Source organism: Podarcis muralis, chromosome 5, assembly GCF_964188315.1.
Source record: "Podarcis muralis chromosome 5, rPodMur119.hap1.1, whole genome shotgun sequence".
Lineage (NCBI taxonomy): Eukaryota > Metazoa > Chordata > Lepidosauria > Squamata > Lacertidae > Podarcis > Podarcis muralis.
In genome coordinates, this window is record NC_135659.1 from 32549215 (window position 1) to 32575117 (window position 25903).

At 44.2% G+C, this 25903-nt stretch overlaps 1 protein-coding gene across 5 annotated transcripts in view; it reads left to right on the plus strand.

The window, feature by feature from the left end:
* Window positions 1-25903, plus strand: part of DDAH1 (dimethylarginine dimethylaminohydrolase 1) — a 122092-nt gene that overhangs the window by 34002 nt on the left and 62187 nt on the right. For 2 of the 5 annotated variants that reach the window (XM_028732898.2, XM_028732896.2), the window contains exon 3: window positions 19522-19713. The exons of 1 other annotated variant lie outside the window; for it this stretch is intronic. Coding sequence is in view for 1 of the 4 variants with exons in the window: in XM_028732894.2 (XP_028588727.2) it covers window positions 22964-22996 (33 nt within the window). In the remaining 3 variants the exon portion in view is untranslated. Of the gene's footprint in view, window positions 1-19521; window positions 19714-22922; window positions 22997-25903 lie in introns of those variants that run through there. 2 more of the 5 variants (XM_028732899.2, XM_028732894.2) reach the window with 2 other exon arrangements.

Below are 25903 nucleotides of genomic sequence, written 5' to 3' on the forward strand. Positions count from 1 at the left end.
ATAGCATTTGGGGCAGCATAATATGCACTGTAGCCACTCGTGGTTTTTGGCATGCAAAGGTGGTACTTACATTTTAGTACAGTCATACCTTGGCTCTTGAACGCCTTGTGACTTGAACATTTTGGCTCCCGAACGCTGCAAACCCGGAAGTGAGTGTTCCAGGTTGTGAACGTTTTTTTTGGAAGCTGAATATCTGACGCAGCTTCTGATTGAGTGCAGGAAGCTTCTGCAGCCAATTGGAAGCCACAGCTTGATTTTCTAATATTTTCGGAAGTCAAACGGACTTCTGGAATGGATTCCGTTCGAGAACCAAGGTATGACTGTGCTGACATATTTTAATAATCACAATGTTGGCAAAACTTGACAAAAGGTTGCAAGTACTAGTTGGAAGTTCGTGTCCCCCCCCCCCCCAAAAAAAATTTCTTTTCTCTTTGAAGCATAATACCAGATGTGTGTGAGAGTTTTGTTATCACAAAGCCATCTTTCCCCCCCTGACGGCTGATATGTGATGCTATGCTGTCCCATTTGCGGGGTACATCACTGAATTGGACGCCTGCAGAGCTGCCTCTGTTCAGATGAGTTCTTCCGCTGTGCAAAAATGCATGTCAAATGGGAACTCTGACAGGTCAATAAATAGTAATAATAATACTAAAAATGCAGACCAAATAGCTTGCAGTGCAAGCGTCTCAAGCATGCTTGTCTGGGCAAAGCTGGGGACAAACCCGAGACTTCAAGAGCACTTTTGGTCAAACATTGAAATGCAAGAGGAAGAAAATGGCAATCAAGGGTTTTTGTTGTTGTGCTTGTTGTTCCATAAGCAAAATATACGCATAACATTTTAGTGGAAAATGCTAGATCATGTTCAGATAGCAATGCGAAGAGAAACATTTTTAGCAGCTTCTCCACGACCATGAGCTCTTTTCTCCTAATCCAATTCTGGAGCATCCTTCTTAGGACTTTAAACGGAGGACTTTTTGAAATGGACTAACTTGTGGCCAGGGTTGGAGAGTAAGGGGTTGTGGGCTTAGTTCATGGCCAGAAGCAGGAATCAGCACAATGGGGCCTGTGCCAAGGCTCAAGCCCTAGCAGGTGGGTCACTGCCAATTCCTGATGCCCTGCGGCTCTGCCACTTCTCCTTCTTGCTGTTGCAGTATGCTCACTTGGCACCTCTAAGCAAGTAAACAATGGCAGCAGGGCTGGTGCGGCCATTAAACGGGGTGAGGACGCTGCCTCAGGCAGCAGAAGTCCCCCGAGCCGACATCCCTCGTGGTGTCTTACATGCCCCACCTCCTCCACCACTGACATCAGCACTGATTTGGGGTAAGATCTTATGGAAAGTGAGAGATCTCACCCGAAATCGGCACTGGCTTCTCCAGCAGGTGTTGGGCCAGGCAGCACAGGGCAGTGTGGCACTTCCTGTTTCACCTCAAGCGGCAAAAGGGGATGCACCACCCCTGAGGGCCAGAAACGAGGAAGAAGAGAAACGTCCTTGGCTCATCTCTTGTCTCTCTTTCTCTATCTGGACTGAGCTCCAAAGGAAGGGGAAAGCAAATGGGCAGTGGCAACAGCAGTGAGGGTGAGGTTTGCCTCCTGGAAAAGGGCTGGCTAGGACAGCTGGCATCTGAAATGCTGTAGTTCAGGGGCAGAACGTCAGCTTGGCATGCAGAAGGTCTCAAGTTCAATCCCCGGCAACTCCAGATAAGGCTGAGAACGCCGCTTCGCTGAAGCCCTAGAGGAAGAAGAAGAAGAAGAGTTTGGATTTGATATCCAGCTTTATCACTACCTGAAGGAGTCTCAAAGCGGCTAACATTCTCCTTTCCCTTCCTCCCCCACAACAAACACTCTGTGAGGAGAGTGGGGCTGAGAGACTTCAAAGAAGTGTGACTGGCCCAAGGTCACCCAGCAGCTGCATGTGGAGGAGCGGAGACGCGAACCCAGTTCCCCAGATTATGAGACTACCGCTCTTAACCACTACACCACACTGGCTCTCAGTGAGGCACCTCAGAGAGGCACCTCCGGTCATTGTGGATAATACTGAGAAAGATAGAAGGCAGTTTCCTCCAACCTGGAGCTAGCACTGTCTGCGTAGATGCCCTACATCTGCTTTAGGTTGAGTTTGACAGGCGTATACTCCATATACTTACCCAGAATGTGGAGAATGGATTGGACTAGCTAGAAACTTCTGAACAATGTGAAAACTTTAAACAGGCCATCTTTCATTACTAGGAATGCTGTTTGAGGCAGGTGAAGAAGTCCACCCCTGACCCACATATGATAATTCCTCAGAAGCACGTGTTTATTATGCAGGATACGAATGCTCCTAAAATACATCACTCTTTCCTGTTTGATCTTCAGTATATCCAGTGACAGGCCTTTAAGTGATGCTGTCAGTCTTGGCTGACAGCTCAAGTCTCTTCTTCCATCCCAGCAGAACACTTTCTTCACCCATCCCCATTCATTGTATGCCGTGTCTCAATAAGTGATATTCAAGAGTGTGGTCTGAAAGCTAAAAGATTAATTGATCATGCAGAAAACACCACATAAAAATCAGAGCGGGGAGAATGTGCTTCAAGTGGAGCTACCTTTGAAGGTGATTCGGAAATTACGACTAATCCAGAATGCAGCAGCTAAACTGGTGACTGGGAGCGGCCGCTGGGACCATATAATACTGGTCCTTAAGGATCTACACTGGCTCCCAGTACATTTCCAAGCACAATTCAAAGTGTTGGTGCTGATCTTTAAAGCCCTAAACAGCCTTGGCCCAGGATACCTGAAGGAGCGTCTTCACCCCCATCATTCAGCCCAGACACTGAGGTCCTGCTCCAAGGGCCTTCTGGTGGTTCTTTCACTGTGAGAAATGAAATTGCAGAGAACCAGGCAGAGGGCCTTCTCGGTAGTGGCACCCGCCCTGTGGAATGCCCTCCCATCAGATGTCAAGGATATAAATAACACTACAACTTTTAGAAGACATTGGAAGGCAGCCCTGTCTTGGGAAGTTTTTAATGTTTGATGTTTTATGCTTTTATATTGGTTGGAAGCCACCCAGATAATAATAATAATAATGGTGGTGGTGGTGGTGGTGGTGATGTTGCACAAAGGAGATTGTGCATCTTATTTTCAGTACATTTTACGGTCGGTGGGACACAAATCGTTGCAAGAGGAAGGGAAGGAAATAGCCTTGGCACATAGCAACACCATTATTTCCCATGGAAGAGGAAATAAAAAATTCTTCCATATACAGCTGAAGTCCTTCACATTCTTGAGCTTTTCATAGTCAGAGCAGAAGCCTTCGATGACAGCAAGCATGTTAACTTGTCTGGAATCTTTCCCCTTTGCACCTTCCCCTTCCATCCCAAGAACAGCGTCTTCTCAAGTAACACAAGAACTCAGCTCAAGGTCTCACTATATCGGGTGAACCTTTTGGCTAGGGGTTTGGGTCAAGTCCTGCAAGCTGTAATAACAAAGCCCTGTTAAGAATGGTTACCCTGACCCACGTCTGTTGTTGTCACCATAAATTTTGAAAGTGCCTAAAAATACTGGAAGGACAAAGTGTGGCTTTACTAGCTGACCGTTATTCTTTGTGCATGGCTATGGACGGAGCAAAACTTACAAGGAATCACGATGCAACAACTGTGCATGGGTTCTGCTGCAGATGTGTTCCATGCAGGATGACGACCGCAGAATTGTACAGGATTGGAAGGAGCCACCAGGGTCATCTAGTCCAATCTCCCACGATGCAGGAATATTTTGCCCAACAGGGGGCTCAAACCCACTACCCTGAGATTAAAGAGTCTCATGCTCTACCAGCTGAGCTATGATGTCCAGTTCAGATTATATTGTGCTGGCAGGGGCTCAAGCAGCATGCCACACGGTCTGTATCTTTAGCCTACTTTGGTAGCCTTCTGTCAAGCCTCAAGTGTTCTTGAGTGACAGAATGGAGTCGCATGTGTAACACCAGTACCTGTAATTAGCTGGTAGTATGCAGCCTCTGGATTGGCCAGGTCTTGTTGAAATACTGGGAATGGGGCAAAACTTCTGTCCTTTGATGTAAGCTCCTGGGGATCATACCCTCCAGGTCTAGACTGGGTGTAATTACACAGGAATATGCCTTACAGTGAGTTGGGCTATTGGTCCATGTAGTTCAGTGTTGTCTACACTGCGTGGCAGTGGATGTCCAGGTTTTGGATGATATTATTCCCATCCCTACCTGGAGATGTCAAGAATGGAACCTGGGACCTTCTGCATGCATGCGAAGCAGATGCTGTGGTCATAGGAATGGCTGCCCACAGTTCCAGCTTGGCCTTGATGTGCAGGTGTAGATCAATGCACATTTTAGTATTTTTTATACACATACAGATTTTCATAGAAATTTTAAAAAGCACGGACTAATGTGGAACCAGGACAGAACACGGATAGGAATGAACACAACACAGTTCAAAAATGGACTGATCCGCCCATCCCTACCCCAAGGGTGCCTCCTCCTGGCCTCTTTAGACTTTGCAATAACAATAAACATGTGAGGCAGGCTTTTGGAAGCTGGCACTGTTCCTACCAACCATGGCAGTATCACTTAAAGGAACACAGCACCATAGTCCCATGTTGGCTTAAGGAATCCAGTTCCAATTTCTGTTGGGTGGGCAAAGAAATTTCAGTGTATGTCAAGTTTAGCCTTGAAGGGCTGCTCTTGGATATATGCAGGATAAAATTGCAAAGGAGTAATGCCCTATATCAACTTATATTGTGTAAACTTTTGTTTAAACCTTACAATAGCAAGAGTAAAAATATTGTCAACACAGCTGGTCCAAATATAACAATCAAACAATGGGTTGACTGTCTGGCCTCAGTTTCACACTTCCTCCTCTCTTCTTCTCACAGGGAGATCTGGTTCTCTCCCTGACCTCTTAGTTCACAGCAAAACCATTGTTTGCTGTCACATCCAAACTGGGGAAACTGTGGTTTGCAACTACAGCTTGAATGCAATTTCCAGTTCTGATATGTGGACAAACTATAGGTTGCCTTATTTGGGTATAATGTTATATCTGTTTTCACCCCCATTTCCCTATTCTTAAGCAAATGAATATGTAAACATGCCTAGTTTAATTTCACTTAACACTTTAATTCTCTTCATTTACTTACTTGTTATATTTATACTCCACCGTTCTTCAGTGGTACTCAGGACCATACCATGTCTAATGTAAGCCATACATTAAGAATTGAAAACAATATAGAAATTGGATTGTATCCACTGCTCCACATATGAAATTCCGCTTGCACAACAGGACTTTCCTTTCCCTTCCTCATGCTGTGTGCCTTTAAAATCTGCTCCAGGGGGGTCTTCCAACTTTCTAGAGCAGATTTTGAGGGTGCAGAGGGGGCTTCACAGGAGAGGAGAGGGATCCGTTGCACAAGTGAAAGTCTGCTTCACAAGCAGAACAGCAGCATTGCCAGTCTCAGAAGTCTTTAAAAAAGAAACAGTTCTGCCATCAAAACAACAAAATCCATATTTCACATAATTTTTCAATAATAAATAAATACATCACATGCAAAACAATCAAAAGAAAAAGAGAAAAAGAGCAGGGGTGGGGGAGAAGAAGGCAGGGTGGAAAATGTGGTGGGTGTGTTTCTGAATCTTTAGTTTCTTGGACCATCATACGATATAATTTATTTGGAAAACAAAAGCAAGTTGCCTAGCCCTTTCCAGTTCATGGTCTTCCTTCATGTTCCAACAAATGAGCATTTTCAGTAATATTTCAAAAACATGTAGCTCTGTTGTTACACAGTAACAGAGCTGTAATTTGCAAGATTTATAGTAATTTATAAGAAATCAAAATGTGATATGTGACAGAGTCTGTTGGGCTAAATATGCGTGTGTGGTCTCCAAAATTCACCATATGTGTCTGTCAAGTCAGGATTGGTTTGCTCATCAGACGTGCAGCTGGCCAGGGACAGGTCATGCTTGCAAAAATTATGCAGATGACTAATGGCTGCTTGACAGCATCACCAGCCGCTAACTTAAGATGGGGATGTGCACGATACAGTGTTTTGAGCTCATCGCTCTGGCTCATCCTGACCAGCCACTTAGAGGCTTAAAATAGAAACCACCTCAGCTGGAGAAAGTACCACACACTATAAAGTTTCCAAAAATAAATGTGATTGTTGCAGAACTGATTTCTGGAAGTAGTATGCACTTTGAGCCCCTTTCTGGCTAATGCATTTGCACTTCAGAAAGTAGTATGATACACCACGAAAGTGGCCAGGGGCTGCCCTAATGATACGCCCAGCACCAACCCAATAACCCCATGTTTGATTAGAGCTATTAACACTATGCACTTATCCCACTGAAGTGGAAATGTAGCCTAAACCAGAGCGAAACCAGTTTAAATATTCTGTTTACAGATTAGCACTGGATCCCTTTACTCTTCTTGATAAAGTCTTTGGTTTTTTTAATTGATTAAGAATCATTAATAAGACAGCATCATCAATGTACACGGAACTTGGATAGTGGAGAAGAAAACTAGGGATGAACTGAAGGGAGGGGTGGAGATGCAAGTATAAGACATGTTGTTGTTGTTGTTTAGTCGTTTAGTCGTGTCCGACTCTTCGTGACTCCATGGAGCACGCCAGGCACTCCTGTCTTCCACTGCCTCCTGTAGTTTGGTCAAACTCATGTTCGTAGCTTCGAGAACACTGTCCAACCATCTCGTCCTCTGTCGTCCCCTTCTCCTTGTGCCCTCAAACTTTCCCAACATCAGGGTCTTTTCCAGGGAGTCTTCTCTTCTCATGAGGTGGCCAAAGTACTGGAGCCTCATCTTCACGATCTGTCCTTCCAGTGAGCACTCAGGGCTGATTTCCTTAAGAATGGATAGGTTTGATCTTCTTGCAGTCCATGGGACTCTCAAGAGTCTCCTCCAGCACCATAATTCAAAAGCATCAATTCTTCGGCGATCAGCCTTCTTTATGGTCCAGCTCTCACTTCCATACATCAAGTATAAGATTTAGTGGTAGCATTTACACAGCATGGTGGGGAACCCTTCTCAGAACAATCCATAGGCCAGTGACGGGCAAGGACAAAAGTGGGCAGAGGAATGGATGGGTGTGACTCTTGCTTTGTACAGTAGGCTAAATTCCAGCCGTACTGAAATTTAAAGATTTCCATACATATCCTAATTGCCACCTTCAATTCTAGCAAGTAAGATGTGTTATTATAAGAACGTAAGAGGAGCCTGCTGGATCAGACCAATGGCCCATTTTGTCCAGCATCCTGTTTTCACAGTGGCCAAGCAGATGCCCACAAGCAAGAGACAAACACAAAAGCATTTCCCCCCTCCTGTGGTTTCCAGCAAGTGGTATTCAGAAACATATGGGCATGGAGACAGAGCGTTGACCATTTGGCTAGTAGCCATTGATAGGCTTATTCTCCATGAATCTGTCTAATTCTATTTTAAAACCAACCAAGTTGGTGGCCATCATCATCTCCTGTGGGAGGGAGTTCCATAGTTTATCATGATGGAGTTGTTGTTTTGAAGCAAAGCAAACCACAATTCCTCATTTGGATGCAATGCTAAGCCATGGATCATGGTTTGTTTCTTCTGCATACTATCAGGGAGGTGCAAAAGAACCCAGACTGGTGCATTCACAGTAAACCACTGTGTTTTCACCATGTGAATCAGTACAGATCATAGAATAGAACTATAGAGCTGGAAGGTACCGCGGGGGTCATCTAGTCCAGCCCCTTGCAATGCGGGAATCTTTTGCCCAACATGGGACTCGAACCCACTGCCCTGAGATTAAGAGTCTCACACTCTACCGGCTGAGCTATCCATGTTTCGTTTCAGTTGGAGTAGTGAGGGTTCAATGGTTAAGTCAGATCCTTCATGGAAGAGGTAGGATTTGAGGAGGAATTTTAAACAAGAGAGATGTATCTCTGTAGATGTTCCAGGATGTAGTTCTAGGTACAGAGAACGAGACAAGGCTGAGGTAGTTGGACAACTGAGGATGGCAGAGTTGGTGACCTGAGGCCATAGATATAACAGAAAATAAGTGGCAGTAAAAAAGTCTGAGGCAAAACCAGAGGCAAAGCTTTTGGGTCAATGACAAAGACTCTTTGCTGGTGTGGAAAGGGATGGGAAACCATTGTGGCTGTTTGAGGAGACACAGCACATGTCCTGAGTAATAAGACGGACAATGTTCATCTAAGAAAGAAAGCTGTTTCATAAGGCCTCTTTCACCTGCTAATGCCGATCCACACAGAATATCAGAGCCCCACATAGATCAATGCAACCAAGACTACAAGTATGCTGGAATCAGAAAGCTGGAGGCAACTTCTGTGTATTTCAAATGGAAAAATGCTTGTGTGCCCTTGGCAACTGTTGTGGAGAGCACATATTTTGTACTGGTGTATTTTTACTTGAGTACAAAATGTGAGAAGACACCCTCCAATTATCTATTCAGCACACTGCATGGGTCATTTGGTGACTGTGTTGCTTTCCTTTTACCCAAGCAACACCCTCTGCCTGTTTTTCTAAAGCTATGGGTATAGATTTGGAGATTTGGTCAGATCAGAGATTACCACAATTTGGATGGCAAGGGGAATGGGTTCATTTCTGAACCCTGAGAAACAAAAAACATAAGATGTAACCTGTCAGAGTGGATTACTGTTTTATACTATTTTGTTGTTGAATTTTATATAGGATATGTTGTATATGCAGTATTATACGTGTTTTAAATGGATTAAAAATGTAAATATATAAACAAAAGGGGGGAGGGAGGTGTGAAAAAAAATTAATGGGATAATTTATGTACTGAAAGGAGTAATTTTGCAGTAAGTGGTGAAAAGATGAATAGTCAAGCCACACACCTTTTTTTGTGTAGGTCAGGGTTCAATTCTGGATTGTTGAGTTGTGCTATATGACAAGGCAGGGCTGGAAACAGTTTATTTCCGGCATATGTTCTGCTAAAGTTTAGTTTAACTATTACACGATTTGTCTGCCATTTGTTGATTGAGACAATCTGTTCTTCCCCAAAGTACACTTGAGTTCGTATACAATTTCCCCCTGCATTTGTACACTTTTCTATAATACACCATTTCAAGGCAGATGCACTTATTAACAAGAGTGCAGGCTGAGGAGAAAAGGTGTGGCCTGAGGAGACTACTGGGGATCAAATAGAATGGCTTGGGAGGCTGTGTTTGATCTCCAGGCCGAGGTGCCTCTAAAAGGGGGAGGGGCACTGCCAATCCTTGGAGTCTCCTGGCTCTTTTGGTCCCCCTCCTTGTTTTTGTTGCCTGTTCACCTGCCCTCTCTGAGCAAGAGAGCAGTAGGAGGAGCGAGGAGGAGGAACAATAATCTCCACCAACCTTGCCTTCTTCCTCTAGGAGTTGGTGCTGATGGAGCCTGGCAGAGTCAAGTACAGTGGTACCTTGGTTCTGAAACTTAATCCGTTCCAAAACCCAAAGCATTCCAAAACCAAGGAAAGTAATGCATAGAAAGTAATGCAAATGGATTAGTCCATTCCAGACTTTTGAAAACAACCCCTAAAACAGCAATTTAACATGAATTTTACTATCTAACGAGACCATTGATCCATGAAATGAAAGCAATAATCAATGTACTGTAGCTGCACTGATGATAGTCACTGTTTGGATGGGAGGCTTTTATCCATTTCCACAGTCACACAATCAGTCAATCAATCAATCAATCAATCAATCAATCAGTAGCTGAACTGGGTTCCACACAGTCACAAAAACAAATTAACCGAAAAAACCTCAAAAACAAAAATGCAAAATAAATAGCAAGAACAAAAGCACCAAACTTAATCCATTCCAGAAGCCTCTTTGACTTCTGAAATGTTCGAAAACCAAGGCGCAGCTTATGATTGGTGCAGGTGCCCCTGAAACAATAGCCGACAGCCGCATCCAATGTTCGGTTTCCGAAAATCGTTTGAAAACTGGAACACTTCCAGGTTTTCAGCATTTGAGAACCAAGTTGTTTGAGAACCAAGGTGCCACTCTAAATGGGAGGTGGACACAGTTGAGGAGGAGGTGGCAGGTGCCCGTCCAGCTCATGAAGTTTGGTATTTGTGCACAAGTATTTAAAAATAACTCTTTGGGTCTCAGCACATAACCTTGTTTGGACAGGCGTGCTCTGTTGTCTCTCATACTAGTGGCAATGACAAAGTGACTTTGGAGAGGAATGTGGCCACAAACAGATACTCTATTCCATTTGCCATCTAAAGTTTGTGGTTGTCAAGATATTTCTCCAAGATGACTCACCAATGGAATTCTTCTCTTGACTGAGAATCCACCTATTGGATTACACTCCACAAGTCACTACTTTCTGCACGGTACCTCAGTGTCTCCTTTGCCCACCAGCCCACCCCACTGTTAGAATTCCTGCTCCGTGATTGCAGCCATGGGATTTTGTCTATCACATGATGGTGTATGTTTTGACTCCACAGAGTGGGAAGTGACGGAGACAGGATGTTTGTGTTACTGTGTTCCATGAAGTGGGACTATTGTCCTTTGTTCTTTTTCTCTTTGCTGTCTGATGCTAGAGAGAGGGGGAGCCATGTTGCAGTGCACCGTGTGTGTTTACATGTAAATAAAGTAGATTAGCCAAAATGCTGAGTTGCTGAGGTCTGTTGCGCAACTGCAAAGACTCTGCGGATCCCTAAGTGTGCCGATGTCTGTTGGCATCGGTCACTGTGATGTTCGGGCAGAAGAAAGCTTTTGACGCTCCTGAACGATTGACCAGGAGGGAGGGAACATGCCAGTTGGGCATGTGTCTCTGCCAGGGTCCTACTCGAGAGTAGGACGAGCTCCTGACACCAACCACCCGTTTTGCAAATACTTAGTGTAGTGTTCAGGACAGATTGTCCCCCTGGCACCGGGCATGTGCCTAACGGATAACGAATTGGGCTGTCACATTGAGCTTGCACACTCTTCCCACTGATCGTATTTCAGCTTGATAAGCCAAAATACAAATGAGCTTCATGCAACCGCATACAATGGTTTTGCTCCTCCCCTTCATTTGGGCAGGTAAACATGCCAGAAAGCAAAAATGAACAATGGCTGCCCGTTAAACGGAGATACGATGAGCGTCCCACACCCACATTACAGTTAATGGCTTCCATACAAGGCAGGATATAAAGTCATGATTTCAAGTTGGCTTAATGTCCTGGCTTGTGTGGAAGCCATTAACCACAGTTTCCTGGTTTGGATGTAGCAGGAAGCTATGATGAATTGCAGCTTCCTGGCTTGTTTTCTCGCTTGCACAAAGGGCACATGCAGGCGCAGGAGGCTCATTCGTATCTCAGTCTATTAAGCAATGTTATGATCAAGCCAGATGCAACCGCTGTTTCTCTCTGTGTTTAATGAGAATTTGGACACGCATGTCTTCACAAATATACTGTGCTTGCATCTTTCAAGACAGGGCTGAGAAACCTGTGGCTCTCCAGATGCTGGATTCAACCCCCTGACCTTTGGCAATGCTAGCTGGGGCTAAGGGAAGTTGGCATGTGAGGGTTTCTCCAAGGCCACAGGTTCCCTAGCCCCATGTTAAGTGGTGAAAGTATTGCAAGGATCAGTCAGTTGGGCATACTCTGCTCATTTCCCGTGTCACATTGTATGGGAAGATTGGGTGGTATTTAACTAAGTTCCTGCAGCAGTGCAAGGGCTAGCGATGCTACAGAGCGATTCCCCCCCTTCCCCTGCATATACTTGTCATGGGCCAAGGGTCAGCTTCACCTGCTGAACAGCAGCCTGAAGGGGGAGAAGGCAGAGGGACCACCTGCAGCTGATCAGCTTTCAAGGACACTGAGAAGAAGGCACTGATGAGAACCAAGCTGGCTTCAACTTTAAAAAGAGCTCTCAGCAACAGTGAGATGCTGGAAACAATGTCTGCGGTTCCCAGCCCTACCTTGCTGCTTCCTGTTTCCCATCTGGACCCTTGGCTTCATGATCATCGGATTCCCTGACCACTTCAGGTTGTCTATGTGGATTGCTGTTGGCCAAACCCTCGAAACGGACCTAACTTTGTGTGCTGAATCTGTCTCCAGGCAAGCCTATCTCAGAGACTCTTACATTCTGTTTGTGGACTACGACAATACTCTATGCTGTCCCAAAATCTGCCCTGGAGATTTAGGGGCTTGTGGGTGGGGGAGGAGAGTGGGGTGGGGGGAATACTGTTTCAATGAAACATTCACTTTAGTGCTGTGTTGAATGCAGCTCAATCAGGAAGTTTTTAATGTTTGATGTTTTACTGTGTTTTTGTATATGCTGTAAGCCGCTCAGAGTGGCTGGGGAGACCAAGCCAGATGGGTGGGGTATAAATAAAATTATTCTACCTGGACACTGAGGTCCAGTGCCGAGGGCCTTCTGGCGGTTCCCTCACTGCGAGAAGCCAAGTTACAGGGAACCAGGCAGAGGGCCTTCTCGGTAGTGGCACCCACCCTGTGGAACGCCCTCCCACCAGATGTCAAAGAGAACAACAACTACCAGACTTTTAGACGACATCTGAAGGCAGCCCTGTTTAGGGAAGCTTTTAATGTTTGATGTATTACAGTATTTTAATGTTTTGTTGAAAGCCGCCCAGAGTGGCTGGGGAAGCCCAGCCAGATGGGTGGCGTATAAATAATAAATTATTATTATTATTTATTATTATTATGTGGGTGGCCACTATGAGAACAGAATGTTGGACTAGGTCAGAATTTGGCCTGTTCCAGCAGCCCTCTTGTTAGTTTCTTATGCCCAACTCGTATGAAGTTTCTGGGTAGGTGGATGCAAGGCCGGCCCACCCATGAGACGGGGCGAAGCAGCCTGCTCAGGAAGTAGAAGACCCGCCCCACCCCACCCTGAGACACTCCACCCATGGGCACCCCACCGCCTCTGCTGTTGGTGGAGAAGCGGTGCCAGCACTGGTGCCTAATTCTGGTGAGATCTCACCCAAACCTCACGACATCTCACTGGAACCTGCTGCTGCCACACAACCTAAATAAGAGACGCTCTGGCAAGGGAGGTGTGGCAAAGGTGGGTGGGGCAGCATTTCCTATTTTGCCTGCGAAACAGGATGCACTTCCCTTGAATGGGTGCATGAGGTGGTGGTAGAAATATTCTGGTAGAGAGGTGTGCACACCAGAATATATAGCCTAGTTTGGCTGGTCAATCGGAAATGACTTTGCTGCGCAGGATGAATGCAAGCTCCTGTACCAGCGGCTTGGTCCTAACTGGTAACTGGTTAGCTAACGTTAGTTCTAACACTATTCTGAAGAGCTGTTTGCATAACCAGAGAAAACCAGAATTGTGGAAAGTGGAATAAAGAAGCGTGTCCTTAGATTGGGAAGTAGCAAGCTGAAGGAAATGCCTCATTTAAATAAATAAAAAATGTATGTAACAGTCAAAGCACAGGTCCTTTCTTATCCAACCTAAAATTATATAAGGCGGGTGGTTGAGGTGTGTGTATATATATATATATATATAATTTTTAGTGTTGGACTGGAAGGTAGTTTGCGGAAAAAACAACTCGCAATGAACTGGTGGTTGGAAAATGTATTTCAAACTACTTAAAACTTAAAGCTAAACATTCTGCCTTGAAGTGTGGCTTTTGTTGAATGGGTTGTGCGCATGACACAGTAAGTGGTGGGATGTTATGGTAATTAGTAATGACCCTTGAATACTCTGGTTTACCACAGTGCAGAATACCAAGTGCAGTAGCTTTTCCAGGAAGGTTTAGCTCCATCTTCAGGATTAACTGCAAGTCTCCTGTTTCAGCAACTTTTCAATTATTTCAGTCCAACTCTTGGAGTTTCCATTCTGGAAAACAGCATGTCCTTTTGACATTTGACTTTTTTTTCCCTTGTGAGGGTTGGGGTGGGGGGATGTTCCATTCTCTACCTTCCTAGTAATGAACTGTGAGGTTATGCAAGGGAAGAGAGTGGGTGGGGAGGGGGAGATTTTTGAACCCCTTGTTCTGTGACAGATATGGGTTGTGGTGTTTTTTCTAAAGTCTGCAGAGCCACACTATAGAAAGATCTTAAGACTGCTGCATTGCAGGAAAACCTTCAGGATTTGCAATTTCTTAATCCTGCTCAGAAAGGGACAAGAACTAATGGCAGCTAGACTAGAGATAGCTAAGCACTGGGAACTGGGAGGAACTTTACATTTGAAGGATGGCTCCGTAGAATGTCTTCATGGCAGAAAAGCTGGCTTTTTTTACTTTTAAAGGGGAAAGCAAAACCAAAGGATTTCCCCCTCTTTTTTCCAGTCTGGTACTCTTTTATGAGGGACGCGGGAGGTGCTGTGGGTTAAACCACAGAGCCTAGGACTTGCCAATCAGAAGGTCGGCGGTTCGAATCCCTGCGACGGGGTGAGCTCCTGTTGCTCGGTCGCTGCTCCTGCCAACCTAGCAGTTCGAAAGCACATCAAAGTGCAAGTAGATAAATAGGTACCACTCCGGCGGGAAGGTAAACGGTGTTTCCGTGCGCTGCTCTGGTTCGCCAGAAGCGGCTTAGTCATGCTGGCCACATGACCCGGAAGCTGTACACCGGCTCCCTCGGCCAATAAAGCAAGCTGAGCTGAGAGCCGGCCACGACTGGACCTAATGGTCAGGGGTCCCTTTACCTAGATGCAACAGTATGCAATTGAATCTTACCTGCAAAATAGTGACAGTCTGCAATTGCCCCTAGTGGGTAACCTGGTGCACAAAGGAAAAACATAGGTGTGTGGTTGTCCATTCTACAGATCTTCAGCCAGGAGTCAGCTCCAGAGAACAGTGAGGTACAGCAAAAGGTGAACAGCAGTCAACAGAGGAGCTTGTTGAAAGCCAAACAAAAGTCCAACATGGTCTTTTGAATTCCCCTTGGTCTTAACTTAGCTTTCTATTAATCATCCCGTTCTGCTTATAATTAAGTTCACCCACATAGGGATATATATTTTTTAACATACTTTTAATAGATAATCTATAAGTGAATTGATCATTCTAAGCTCTACTAAGTAATTAGAATAAACAGGCTAGATCCATATTCATAAGGTGTGATCTTGTATAAACTGGAGTGTGAGAAAAATGTTATTGGGGGACACTTTTATGAAGGATGGTGGCGCTATCCTTTTAGATACACTGTGCGCAGTTTAAAAGACGACTTTAAAAAAGCCATGTGGGTTAGTTTGATTATGTGATTCAGCTGAGAAGATGATTTAGGAAAAGTGTTGTTTACATGCTGTATTCCATCTCCCCTTAGCTGCTTATGCCCCCCACCAAACTGCCTTTAGTTGCAGGGGGGGGCACCTCCAGAATCATACATCTGTCCCAGTACCACACTTTCAAAAATCATGGCTCAGAATTAGGAACAAAAATCTGTATCCCCATTTCTCTCCCATAAAGGCCGTGGAGGTGGGGATATATATTATATTAAATTAAAATCAAGGGCTTACGTCATCAGACTACGGCAGTAAATTTAACGAAACGTCAATTGTAAACTTGGGCATTCTGTTCTGAAAGGAAAGAAAACTGGATTCAGCTTCCCCAAAATCTTGAAATACCATATATTTTGTGTAGAGGCTGAAGACGTTGCATTAAGTACATGATAGCAAGCTTGCATACATTGCAACCCTGACTCTTCCAATGTAGCTGTCTCTGTTGAATTAGCTCTGTTTCCTCCCATTTGGCACAATAATACAGAAAGCCAAATACTGTATATCTGCGAACACTTAAGGGATTTAACCACCATTTGTTTTATTTGTAGCCCCACAATTATGTTAATGAATCACCTGTGTTGCACTGAACTACTCTTGTGCTCGATAAAGCTTTGAGAGTGGGGCTGTGAGTCATCAGCTTGAAACTGCATATTACTGAATGTGTGCTCAGTAGCAAACAGCGGTAATCATTAATGCTCAGGAAAATGGTAATTTCTCATCCATATTCTTAAACATGAGCAAGCTTTCAGAATCAAAATTGATAGTTACTTTTTACATCACACATGTAAAAGGGAGAGAAAAGGAAAGGGAAATCTATCAACTACTCTTTTTCTGTTTTCCATGCCCAAATGATGGAGAGTGCCAATTTCAGGACGGGATGAGGACTGAAAGAGAAACATGTTGCTTTGGATTTGGGAATGATGGCAAAACCAACAGCATTTCCAATAGCACCCCATAGTCGAATTTGACTGGACCTAACCATCCAGGGGTCCTTTACCTTTTTTTACCCTTATGTACCCTGAGCTAGTTTAAAAACAAAACAAAAATTGCTTGGGACGATATTCATTTGCTTTGTTGAAGTGAGCCCCCTTCAAAATCAAAATTTTCATAAATCTTTGCCAAATTATATTTCACTTTCCTGTGTGTAGGAAGCAACCTTTTCTTAGGAACTTTGCCAATTGGTCCTTGTCCGTATCATGCCAGTGTCTCATCTGCCAGCTGATTCTCTCCCATTAGTTTGGGCAGTGGATAATTCCTACTCTCCCTTCCTAGCTGAGCTTCTGTTTCAGAAGTTTCCCTCTGTTTTTCTCAGATTGCACTGCGTCAGTTTTTTTGTTAAATGACCTTGCAAGATATTTAGAGATCTAATCTCTCTCTCTCTCTCTCTCTCTCTCTCTCTCTCTCTCTCTCTGTGTGTGTGTGTGTGTGTGAGAGAGAGAGAGAGAGAGAGAGAGATCACCTTGGTTCCTGATTCGAACAAAGCTTGTTGTGAACTCTAGTACAAGATGTTCATGCTTACAGTTCTACCATGCAAATTTTGTGGTAAACATACATGCCCTGAATATTCTGTGAGTGCACAGATATTTCCCAAATATTTGGTCAAGTTGTTGTTGTTTGTTTGTTGTTGTTGTTAAAAAGCTTAATTAATAAAAGTGGAAGATTCTCAGTGTCACTTTTTTTAGCCCAAAGTTCAAGTGTCAGCATTGTAGAGTTGGAAAAGTTGCAGGACAAGAGACCCAGGAGCAACTTCCCTGCAAGGAAGGGATAAAGCATTTGGGGCTCTTTAGGTAGAAGAAGAAGAAGAAGAAGAAGAAGAAGAAGAAGAAGAAGAAGAAGAAGAAGAAGAAGAAGAAGAAGAAGAAGGTGGGAGATGCAATAGGTGTTTGTCGAATTGTGCATGGCATGGAGAATGTGGAGAGAAGCATCCCTTGCACTTCCTTTCTCATAATACTAAGATTTGGGGTCATTCAGTGGAAGAGCAAGATTCCATGTTCGGTTTCTGACATCTGACACCTGAGATAGGATCCTGCCTGAGACCCTGGAGACCCACTGTCAGTTCATGACCTGGATGGACCAATGGTCTGACTTGGCATAACTGTCTTAGTTACATCACTTGAGCTAGTTCCAAACATTGCCATGATGATCTAACAAGGAGGAAGGCAGCGGGGAGTGACAGCTTTCTCTATGCTCATTTATGGACAGTTATGCTATCTGTGTTCTTGTGGGGCTCTCGCATTCCAGAATCGACAGTGCGAGTCCTGCTCACATGCACAGCTTTGGATCACACTCATTAGGTACCACTCTCTTGAGTGTCGTGCCAAAAGTGGAAGGGGATTTGCTACAAGTGAAAGAGGATCAGCCAGAGGTTGACTGCAGCCTGCCTAAAATGTCACTGGGGACAGATGGCAATTACCGAATTTACAATGGAGTAAGTACCACATAAATACAGTGTCTGTGCAGGTGAAAAGGCTGCAATAGAATTGCAACCCATTAACTTTGGATCAGGCCCAATTGCTTTAATTAGGCTGTTCTGGAGAAAATCCGTTGTGCGTTGCGGCTAAAGCAAATGAGTTTGGCTCTTAAGTAAACCTTTGTGACAGAATTTATGCAGGACTCTGAAACTTACTAAAGTGGTCCAACTGATGGAAGAACAGTCCCTTAAATGAGATACAAATTATTTGCTCCTTTTATGACTTTTTGTACCTTTTGCCCTTGCGTATGTATAACCAAAACAAACTTGTTTGGTGGAAAGAAGGGGAGCAGAAAATACTGCACTCTTTCCCCCCTCTTTTGTCTTTCTCTTTAGCAGTGTGGGCTTCATATGCAAGCCCAAAATGAGGCATTCTAGATGTGAAACGATTTCCTAGCGGGAGCCTGGACATGCATAGCAATTCAGGAAGTGCTTTGTGCTGAGAATAGCCCGGCTAAGTTTCTGAGAAAGCAAGATGCCAGCCAATGGTGGGAATGTGCATGGAAGCAGAGCCACAAGGCTGCACAGTGACTGAGTGGGTTTTTGGGTAATGACATCTACCTCCTTCTCCAGCTGCACTGGCCCCAGATCTCTTGCCCCTCCATGGTACCAGGTTAAGATCACTTTGGAAAATGAGCTGGAATAGCTCTGTTGGTAGAGCATGAGACTCTTAATCTCAGGGTTGTGGGTTTGAGACCCACATTGGGCAAAAGTTTGGACCAGATGACCCTTAGCTAAAGGTAAAGGGACCCCTGACCATTAGGTCCAGTCGTGGACGACTCTGGGGTTGTGGTGCTCATATCGCTTTACTGGCTGAGGGAGCCGGCGTACAGCTTCCAGGTTCATGTGGTCAGCATGACTAAGCCACTTCTGGCGAACCAGAGCAGCGCACGGAACTCTACACCATTTACCTTCCTGCCTATTTATCTACTTGCACTTTGACATGCTTTTGAACTGCTAGGTGGGCAGGAGCAGGGACCGAGCAACGGGAGCTCACCCCATCGTGGGGATTCGAACTGCTGACCTTCTGATCAGCAAGCCCTAGGGTCTGTGGTTTAACCCACAGCGCCACCCGTGTTTGGACCAGATGACCCTCGTCCCTTACAACTCTACAATTCTGTAATTCTATGACTGTTGCTTCTACTCATTGCCTGATTCACCTGTAGCCGCTGCTTCCTTTCTGCAGTCCTATTCAGCTCTTGCCCGCCATCTTAGTGAGCTCTGCGTAACTCCTGTCTGCACAACCCCATCCTGATTGCCTTAATCCTGGACTCTGTTGTTTGGAAGTTCCTGGTGAATGCAGAGGAGGAAGGCTGGTATATCAGATGCTGATGTCCCAAGTGTTCATGCATTCAAAGAGAACAGAAGGCGTCAAGGTTCTATTAGCTGTTTTCAGAGTGGGGAGTGGGTGCAGTTGAGCTAGCCAAGGGTCTGTTCTATCCTAAGCCAGTCCAGGTACCTGCAAGCTGTGTCAAGGGGCCCAATTCAGGCTTGTTTCCTGTATCAGCCTGGAACTTTCGCAGCAAACTTGCAGACCTCTCCCGCCTTCTCACCTTCCATCCTGGACAGTGGAATCAGAGGAGCTGCGGGTGGAAGTGGTGGCTCCACCACTCCGTAAATCCCCCCTGCTGCCGGCCAGGAGATAGGATTGTGCACTTAGCAACAGCCCATCCTCGGATAAACATTGCGGAGATATTTTAAGCAGCGCAAAATGCCAGTGACTACTGTGACTAAAACATTAAATCGGGCAAAAATAAAACAACATGTGTAGCTCCTTGCCAAGAGGGCTGAAAAATACCTAATGCCATTGTTTGTTTTAATTGAAATGCCTAAACAATTGAGTTCCCTCCACTTTTCCTTTAAGTTTTAGGTCATGGAACGCCAAACAGGATTTGCATCGCACCCTATCCCGAAGCTTCTATTTGCTTGCAAATGCCAGAATTAACCGCCCGAAACCCGCTCTTGGAAATGACTGTGGAACTTTTATAGAGCATCGTAGATTAAAATCTGCAGTGCTTCACCAACATAGATGAAGACATACTGCACACTGTGAAAGGTAATCTTCTATACCTATTTTGAGAGGTGTTATTAAGACAGAACATTAAAAAAAATGATGGTGGTGTCGAACAGATGGCGTCGTTCTCTCTGGATATGAATGCCCACATGTTTCCTTTGAATAACTCTTTGCGTGTGATTCCCCCCCTCCCCCGCTTACTTATTTTTGTTGCAATTAGTAACATTTTGTAAGTTATACCAGACACTTTCTCCCTGACGAGCCTTTCTTCTTGTCAGCCGTGAGCCTGGTCTCATTTACATGAAGAGCGATTCAAAGTGTTTGGTATACAAAGATGAAGGGGGAAGGATGGAGAATCTGAGGCCCTGCAATTATTGTTAGACTCTTAACTCCCTTCAGCCCCAGCCAGCATGGCTAGTAGTCAGGGGTGGCTGGTTTCTTTAATTGTGATAATTTATTTAGACCAGGGTTTCCCAAACATGGGTCTTTACCTGTTTTTGGACTACAACTCCCATCATCCCTAGTTAGCAGGACCAGTGGTCAAGATGATGGGAATTGTAGTCCAAAAACAGCTGGAGACCCAAGTTTGGAAAACCCTGATCTAGACCATTTCAATAGCAATGTACCGTATTTTTCCGTCTATAAGACACCCCCCTATGTATAAGACACCCCATATTTTTGGGGACTCCGATTTAAGAAAATGGGGAGAGATGGCCCCCATGTGTAAGACACCCCCAAATTTTGGACATTATTTTTAAAGGAAAAGAACAAGTCTTATACATGGAAAAATACGGTACATTTCTCTCTCTCTCTCTCTCTCTCTCTCTCTCTCACACACACACACACACACACACACACACACCCCTCTACCTATCTACCTTCCTACCTATATCTCCAAGTGGTTTACAACATAAATTGAAACATGAAATGAAACATTAAAATATATCAATGTGAAACATTACAAATGAAACTAGAGTACAAAATACAACAAAGACCCACATTTAAAGCAGCATTATTAACAAGAAAACAAACTGTTATCTGAAACATATACTGTATATTTTAAAAAAACTGTGAATAAGACTCAAACTTAGAAATGCAATAAAAAACCCCACATTGTTAGTGGTTAAACAAAATAATTAAGGTAGAAGGTGCACCCCCACTAACCCCACCACTCAGTAACACCTCCCAAACACATCCTTAGCACTCTCCCTCATACAAAATTCACTCTCAACTATTCGTATCCATAATTCAGGGGTGGTGTGTCCTGTTTCACTGCTTGAGGTGAAATGGGAAGGGCCACCTTGCCCTGCCTCTGCTACCTACCATACCTCTTGCTGCCGGCACTGCTGCTCTGTGGTGCCTTGTTGCATAGTTCTCCTGTTCGGATTTTAAATATACTTCAGCTGAGAAAATGCATGCTCAGCTGAGCAATTTGTGACCATTAATGTTAAAAATCTGGCAATGGAAAATTTCTGTGGTGTCCCCCTTCCCTTGACGCCCTAAGCACATGCTCATTTTGTTTAATGGTTAATCCAGCCCTTCTTACGCCACAATAAATTGGTTAGTCTTTAAGGTGCCACAAGTCTCCCGTTTTGTTGCACCAGACGAACATGGCTCTGGAAAACGTTACTAGTAAAAACATAAGACTGATTCCCTGAAATTTGGATGGGCTTTTTTAAAAAAAAAAATTAATGTGCAAATTTACTTTCTCACATTACTTTAATCTCCATGACATTTAAGTAATTCCTCGCTTTTAGTGGCTTTCGTCTCCAGAGAGCTTTAGACAAATTAACTAATTCACAATGGATTCTAGGCTTATTCAGAATGGCGTCACCTTGGCCAAAGTCACTGTAGTAGTGTTACTGGAAGCCATTAACACCAGCTGACAGAGACCATAATTTATTTTTTGCTTCTGCCTCCACAGAGAGTGGTGTTTGCTTCGCAGAAAATAATACAGATAATCTTGCACATTTCTGCCAAACCTATCAGTTTTTGGTGCTGCTGCCAGTTTTGACTTTCAGTTTCTAATCTAGAGGGATCGTTTGAATAATTTAGTCAGGAAATCCAGTGCTCTTGTTGGTCTTCCATCAAGCTGTGCTTGATAGAATCTGGTTTGCAGCATAGCACTCAGGGGCTTGGTCAGAACCTTTCTGTCTTCTGCTCTGCACTGTCTGTGGGACACAAGATCTGGCGCCAAGGGTTCCAATAGAGCAAAGGGAGCCAAGCAATGTTTTCTTGCTCAGGTCCTGTGAACCAGGCCTGCCCCCTGCACTGCTATTGTACTACAGACCCTCCAAGTGTCCCTATTTTCCAGGGGAAGTCCAGATTTACAGAAGCCATCCCAGTTTCTGATTCTATCCTGGAATACCCCACTTTCCCTTAGGACGTCCCTGTTTTCATCTGAGAAATGGAGGGTATGGCATTATCTGACCCCTGAGCCATCTGAAGGCAGCCCTGAATAGGCAAGCTTTTTTAATGTTTAATGTTTTATTATGCTTTTATATATGCTGGAAGCAACCCAGAGCGACTGAGGCAACCCAGTCAGATGGGTGGGGTATAAATGGTAAAATTATCATTATTGATTAATAGGACGTCCCTATTTGTTCTAGAGAAGTCTCATGCACAAAACAAAGTCCCGTTGACTTTACTGAATCTTACCTTGCTTAATACAGTTGTGATTAGGAATGTTCTTGTTTCTATAACAATCTGAGTGCTGCAGGAATTATAAATAATTACAATCTTACCTGGATTAAAGTCAGATGAAGAGGGGAAACAGAAGTTCTGTAGATCCTTAACATTTAAGCCTGTGGTTAAACAGACTGTACTGGATACAATTTTAAAGGCAACGAAGACACCTAGAGTCCACTGAGTATGGCTGATTGTCTCTCCTGCGTAAAACTGCACACATTGTACAAAACTGAAAATGTGTTCACTTGTACAGCTGAATTAATTGTCCTGTCATGCAACAGCAAGCTGGGGCAGATGAGCCTTCTGTTTATTTGCTTGAGTGTTTCGGTTCTTTGTTTTTGCTTTGATGCTGCGCTCCCAGCAGTGGCACAGAGGGAAAAACCTCATCCACATGCTTTAGCGCTGAGAGCTGATCTCTCTCTCCCCTTGCACCAGGGTAGCAGCAGGAGCCATGGGTAATTATGTACAAGCTCTTGGGGGGGGGGGAGCCCTTGTGCAGCACATGCATTCCCCGAAGGCTTTTATAGGCCGTGGAAGGAGTGGAGGAGGAGGTTGCATGGTGCCAGCTTAACACTGCAAGAGCAGTAGTTTGCACTGGAGCAGAATGGAATGGAAACCGAGGTATCAGGGCCCCGAGGTATGTGATGTCCTGCTTCAGACTACAGAAATTGGGTTGTTCTATTTTTGAAATCTCTCCTCAAATGTTAAAACCAGAAAAGCAGCACAACAAACAGTTGGCTGAGCTGAAAGCTGTGCACCTGGAAAGGCTAGGTTATTGGTTTGTTTGTTTGCTGTCGTTTGGCAGGGAACATTCAAAAATGTGTCTTATCGTGTGGTACAGCCCACACAAATCTAACTCCCTTTTTCTGCTGCAAGTGAGATTTCAGGCAGAGATCAGAGGAAAGAAGGATTCCAGTAGAGCTTCTTGCACAGTAACGTTTCCTGCAGGTCCCCCCCCCCAATGCAAATTCTTCCTGCATGGCTATCCACTTGCCTCTTCTCATCTCACCTTTTGGTTTGAAACTGGCTCAAAAACACACAATGCCCCAGCTTCATTATTTGATTTGTTTGTGTGAAGATAGCCAGTGTAAGGATTTATCAGGGGCAGGTACTGAAATATAGTACAGGTCTTGAGTAAAGCAGCCTAGTAGGAAAATCTTGTAGGAAGTAACTAACTGGAGTGGGGGGTGGGGACTTTATCCTGGGAAAATAATTGCATTACTCATAAACACGTTTAGAATTGACTTTCATTTAACTTAACCAACAGCCACTGTCCAAAACATATTAACAGTGAAATAAGTACTATTAATTTCACTGAAATAGCGATGCAGACTTTAGCAGCTTAATCAGTCCAATTATTAGAAACTAAGCTTAATTCTAGTTAATCAGGAAAAGAATAATTACCCTTTTGTGCTTTAAAAGGTTGCCGCAAATTGAGCGAGGGAATATGGAGCCAAAACAGAAAATAACCACTGTGTTTCCTAATTATACAGTGGTACCTTGGGTTACATACGCTTCAGGTTACAGACTCTTCAGGTTACAGACACCGCTAACCCAGAAATAGTACCTTGGGTTAAGAACTTTGCTTCAGGATGGGAACAGAAATCGTGCTCCGGTGGTGTGGCGGCAGCAGGAGGCCCCATTAGCTAAAGTGGTGCTTTAGGTTAAGAACAGTTTCAAGTTAAGAACAGACCTCCGGAACGAATTAAGTTCTTAACCAGAGGTACCACGGTACTGTAACAGTGATCTGGAAAAAGGTTTCAGCAGCAGCATTAACATATTAATATGTGATATATTTCATATCACAGCTGAAGTGTATAGGGCTTTTGCTGCTTGAGGTGAAAGACAAAATGGTGCTCCCTCCTCATGCTATATACAGAAGCTGACTGGACTGGCAGCTGAATCTTATTGTAATACTTGTGATGGGATATTTATTTTTTATTATTCTTTATTAAATTTGTATACCACCCTATACGCATAGATCTCAAGGCGGTTCACAACATAAAATCACAATATGAAAAACACTAAATACATAATAAAAAAATTTAAAAAGGCAACCCAGTAATCCCCTCCCCACCATACCTAAGTAGTGGGCCAGATTAGGGGGCCCTGGAGAAACCATGTGGCCCAAGGGGAATGGCTGAGAGTTCAGGAGGAACAGCCACCTGAAGCAGTTGTCTCACTCTGCCAAATGGTATTGCTGGCCCTGCTGAAGAACACCAAATATTTGTAAGAATAAAAACCATACTGTTATTCATTCTAGTTATCTGAGAAATCATCAGTTAAACAAACTATTTTCACTCAAGATTCTCCCAGATTGGCCCACTGAAATGAAATGTAATCAAAAAGTTGTGTGTGTGCTGAAGGGAGGTAGTTTGGGGTTTTTTATCAGCTTAGTTATGAATTGACTGATTTGTCCAATGATCTTTTCCCTTGCTCACCCACACACTTGCCTGTGAAAACAGCAAGCATAAGTTGAGGTATACTGGGAAGGTTTACATTTTTCAAGTAACATTTATTTATTTCAAATTTGTTTCAAAATGTAATGGCTTCTCAAGAACTCATCTCTCTTGCAGAAAACACATCTGCTAAGGGCTCAGTCTAGGTTTAGTACAGTCATACCTCTTGTTACATTTGCTTCATGATACAGTGGTACCTCGGGTTAAGTACTTAATTTGTTCCGGAGGTCCGTTCTTAACCTGAAACTGTTCTTAACCTGAAGCACCACTTTAGCTAATGGGGCCTCCCGCCGGAGCACGATTTCTGTTCTCATCCTGAAGCAAAGTTCTTAACCCGAGGTACTATTTCTGGGTTAGCGGAGTCTGTAACCTGAAGCATATCTAACTTGAGGTACCACTGTACATTTTTTTCAGGTTGCGTCCTGTGGCGACCCGAAAGTACCGGAAAGCGTTACTTCCAGGTTTCGCCACTCGTGCATGTGCAGATGAACAAAGTGATGTCACGCACATGTGCAGAAGCAGCGAATTGCGACCCACGTGTGCACAGATGCGGGTTGCGTTCCTTTCAGGTTACGGACGGGGCTCTGGATGGATCCCGTTAGCAACCAGAGGTACCACTGTATTCATTGTCATAGTCCCAAAAGTAAGGTCAATCCCATTTCTCACTCCAGGTCTGGTGTCTGCTTCCAGTGTGGTGTTGTGGTTAAGAGCGGTAGTCTCATAATCTGGTGAACCAGGTTCGTGTCTCTGCTCCTCATCCAGCTGCTGGGTGACCTTGGGCCAGTCACACTTCTCTGAAGTCTCTCAGCCCCACTCACCTCACAGAGTGTTTGTTGTGGGGGAGGAGGGGAAAGGAGAATGTTAGCTGCTTTCAGACTCCTTCGGGTAGTGATAAAGCGGGATATCAGATCCAAACTCTTCTTCTTCTTCCACCAAAATCCGATGGCACAGAAGGTGTTAATTCCTTATCAGTCCCATTTTAAAAGCTTACCGAGGCTGGGGATGAATCAATGGTGAAAGAAGGGTAGGTTACAAATGTGGGGAAAAATTATTTATACCCTTGTTTAAGGTAAGCTGACCTTGGC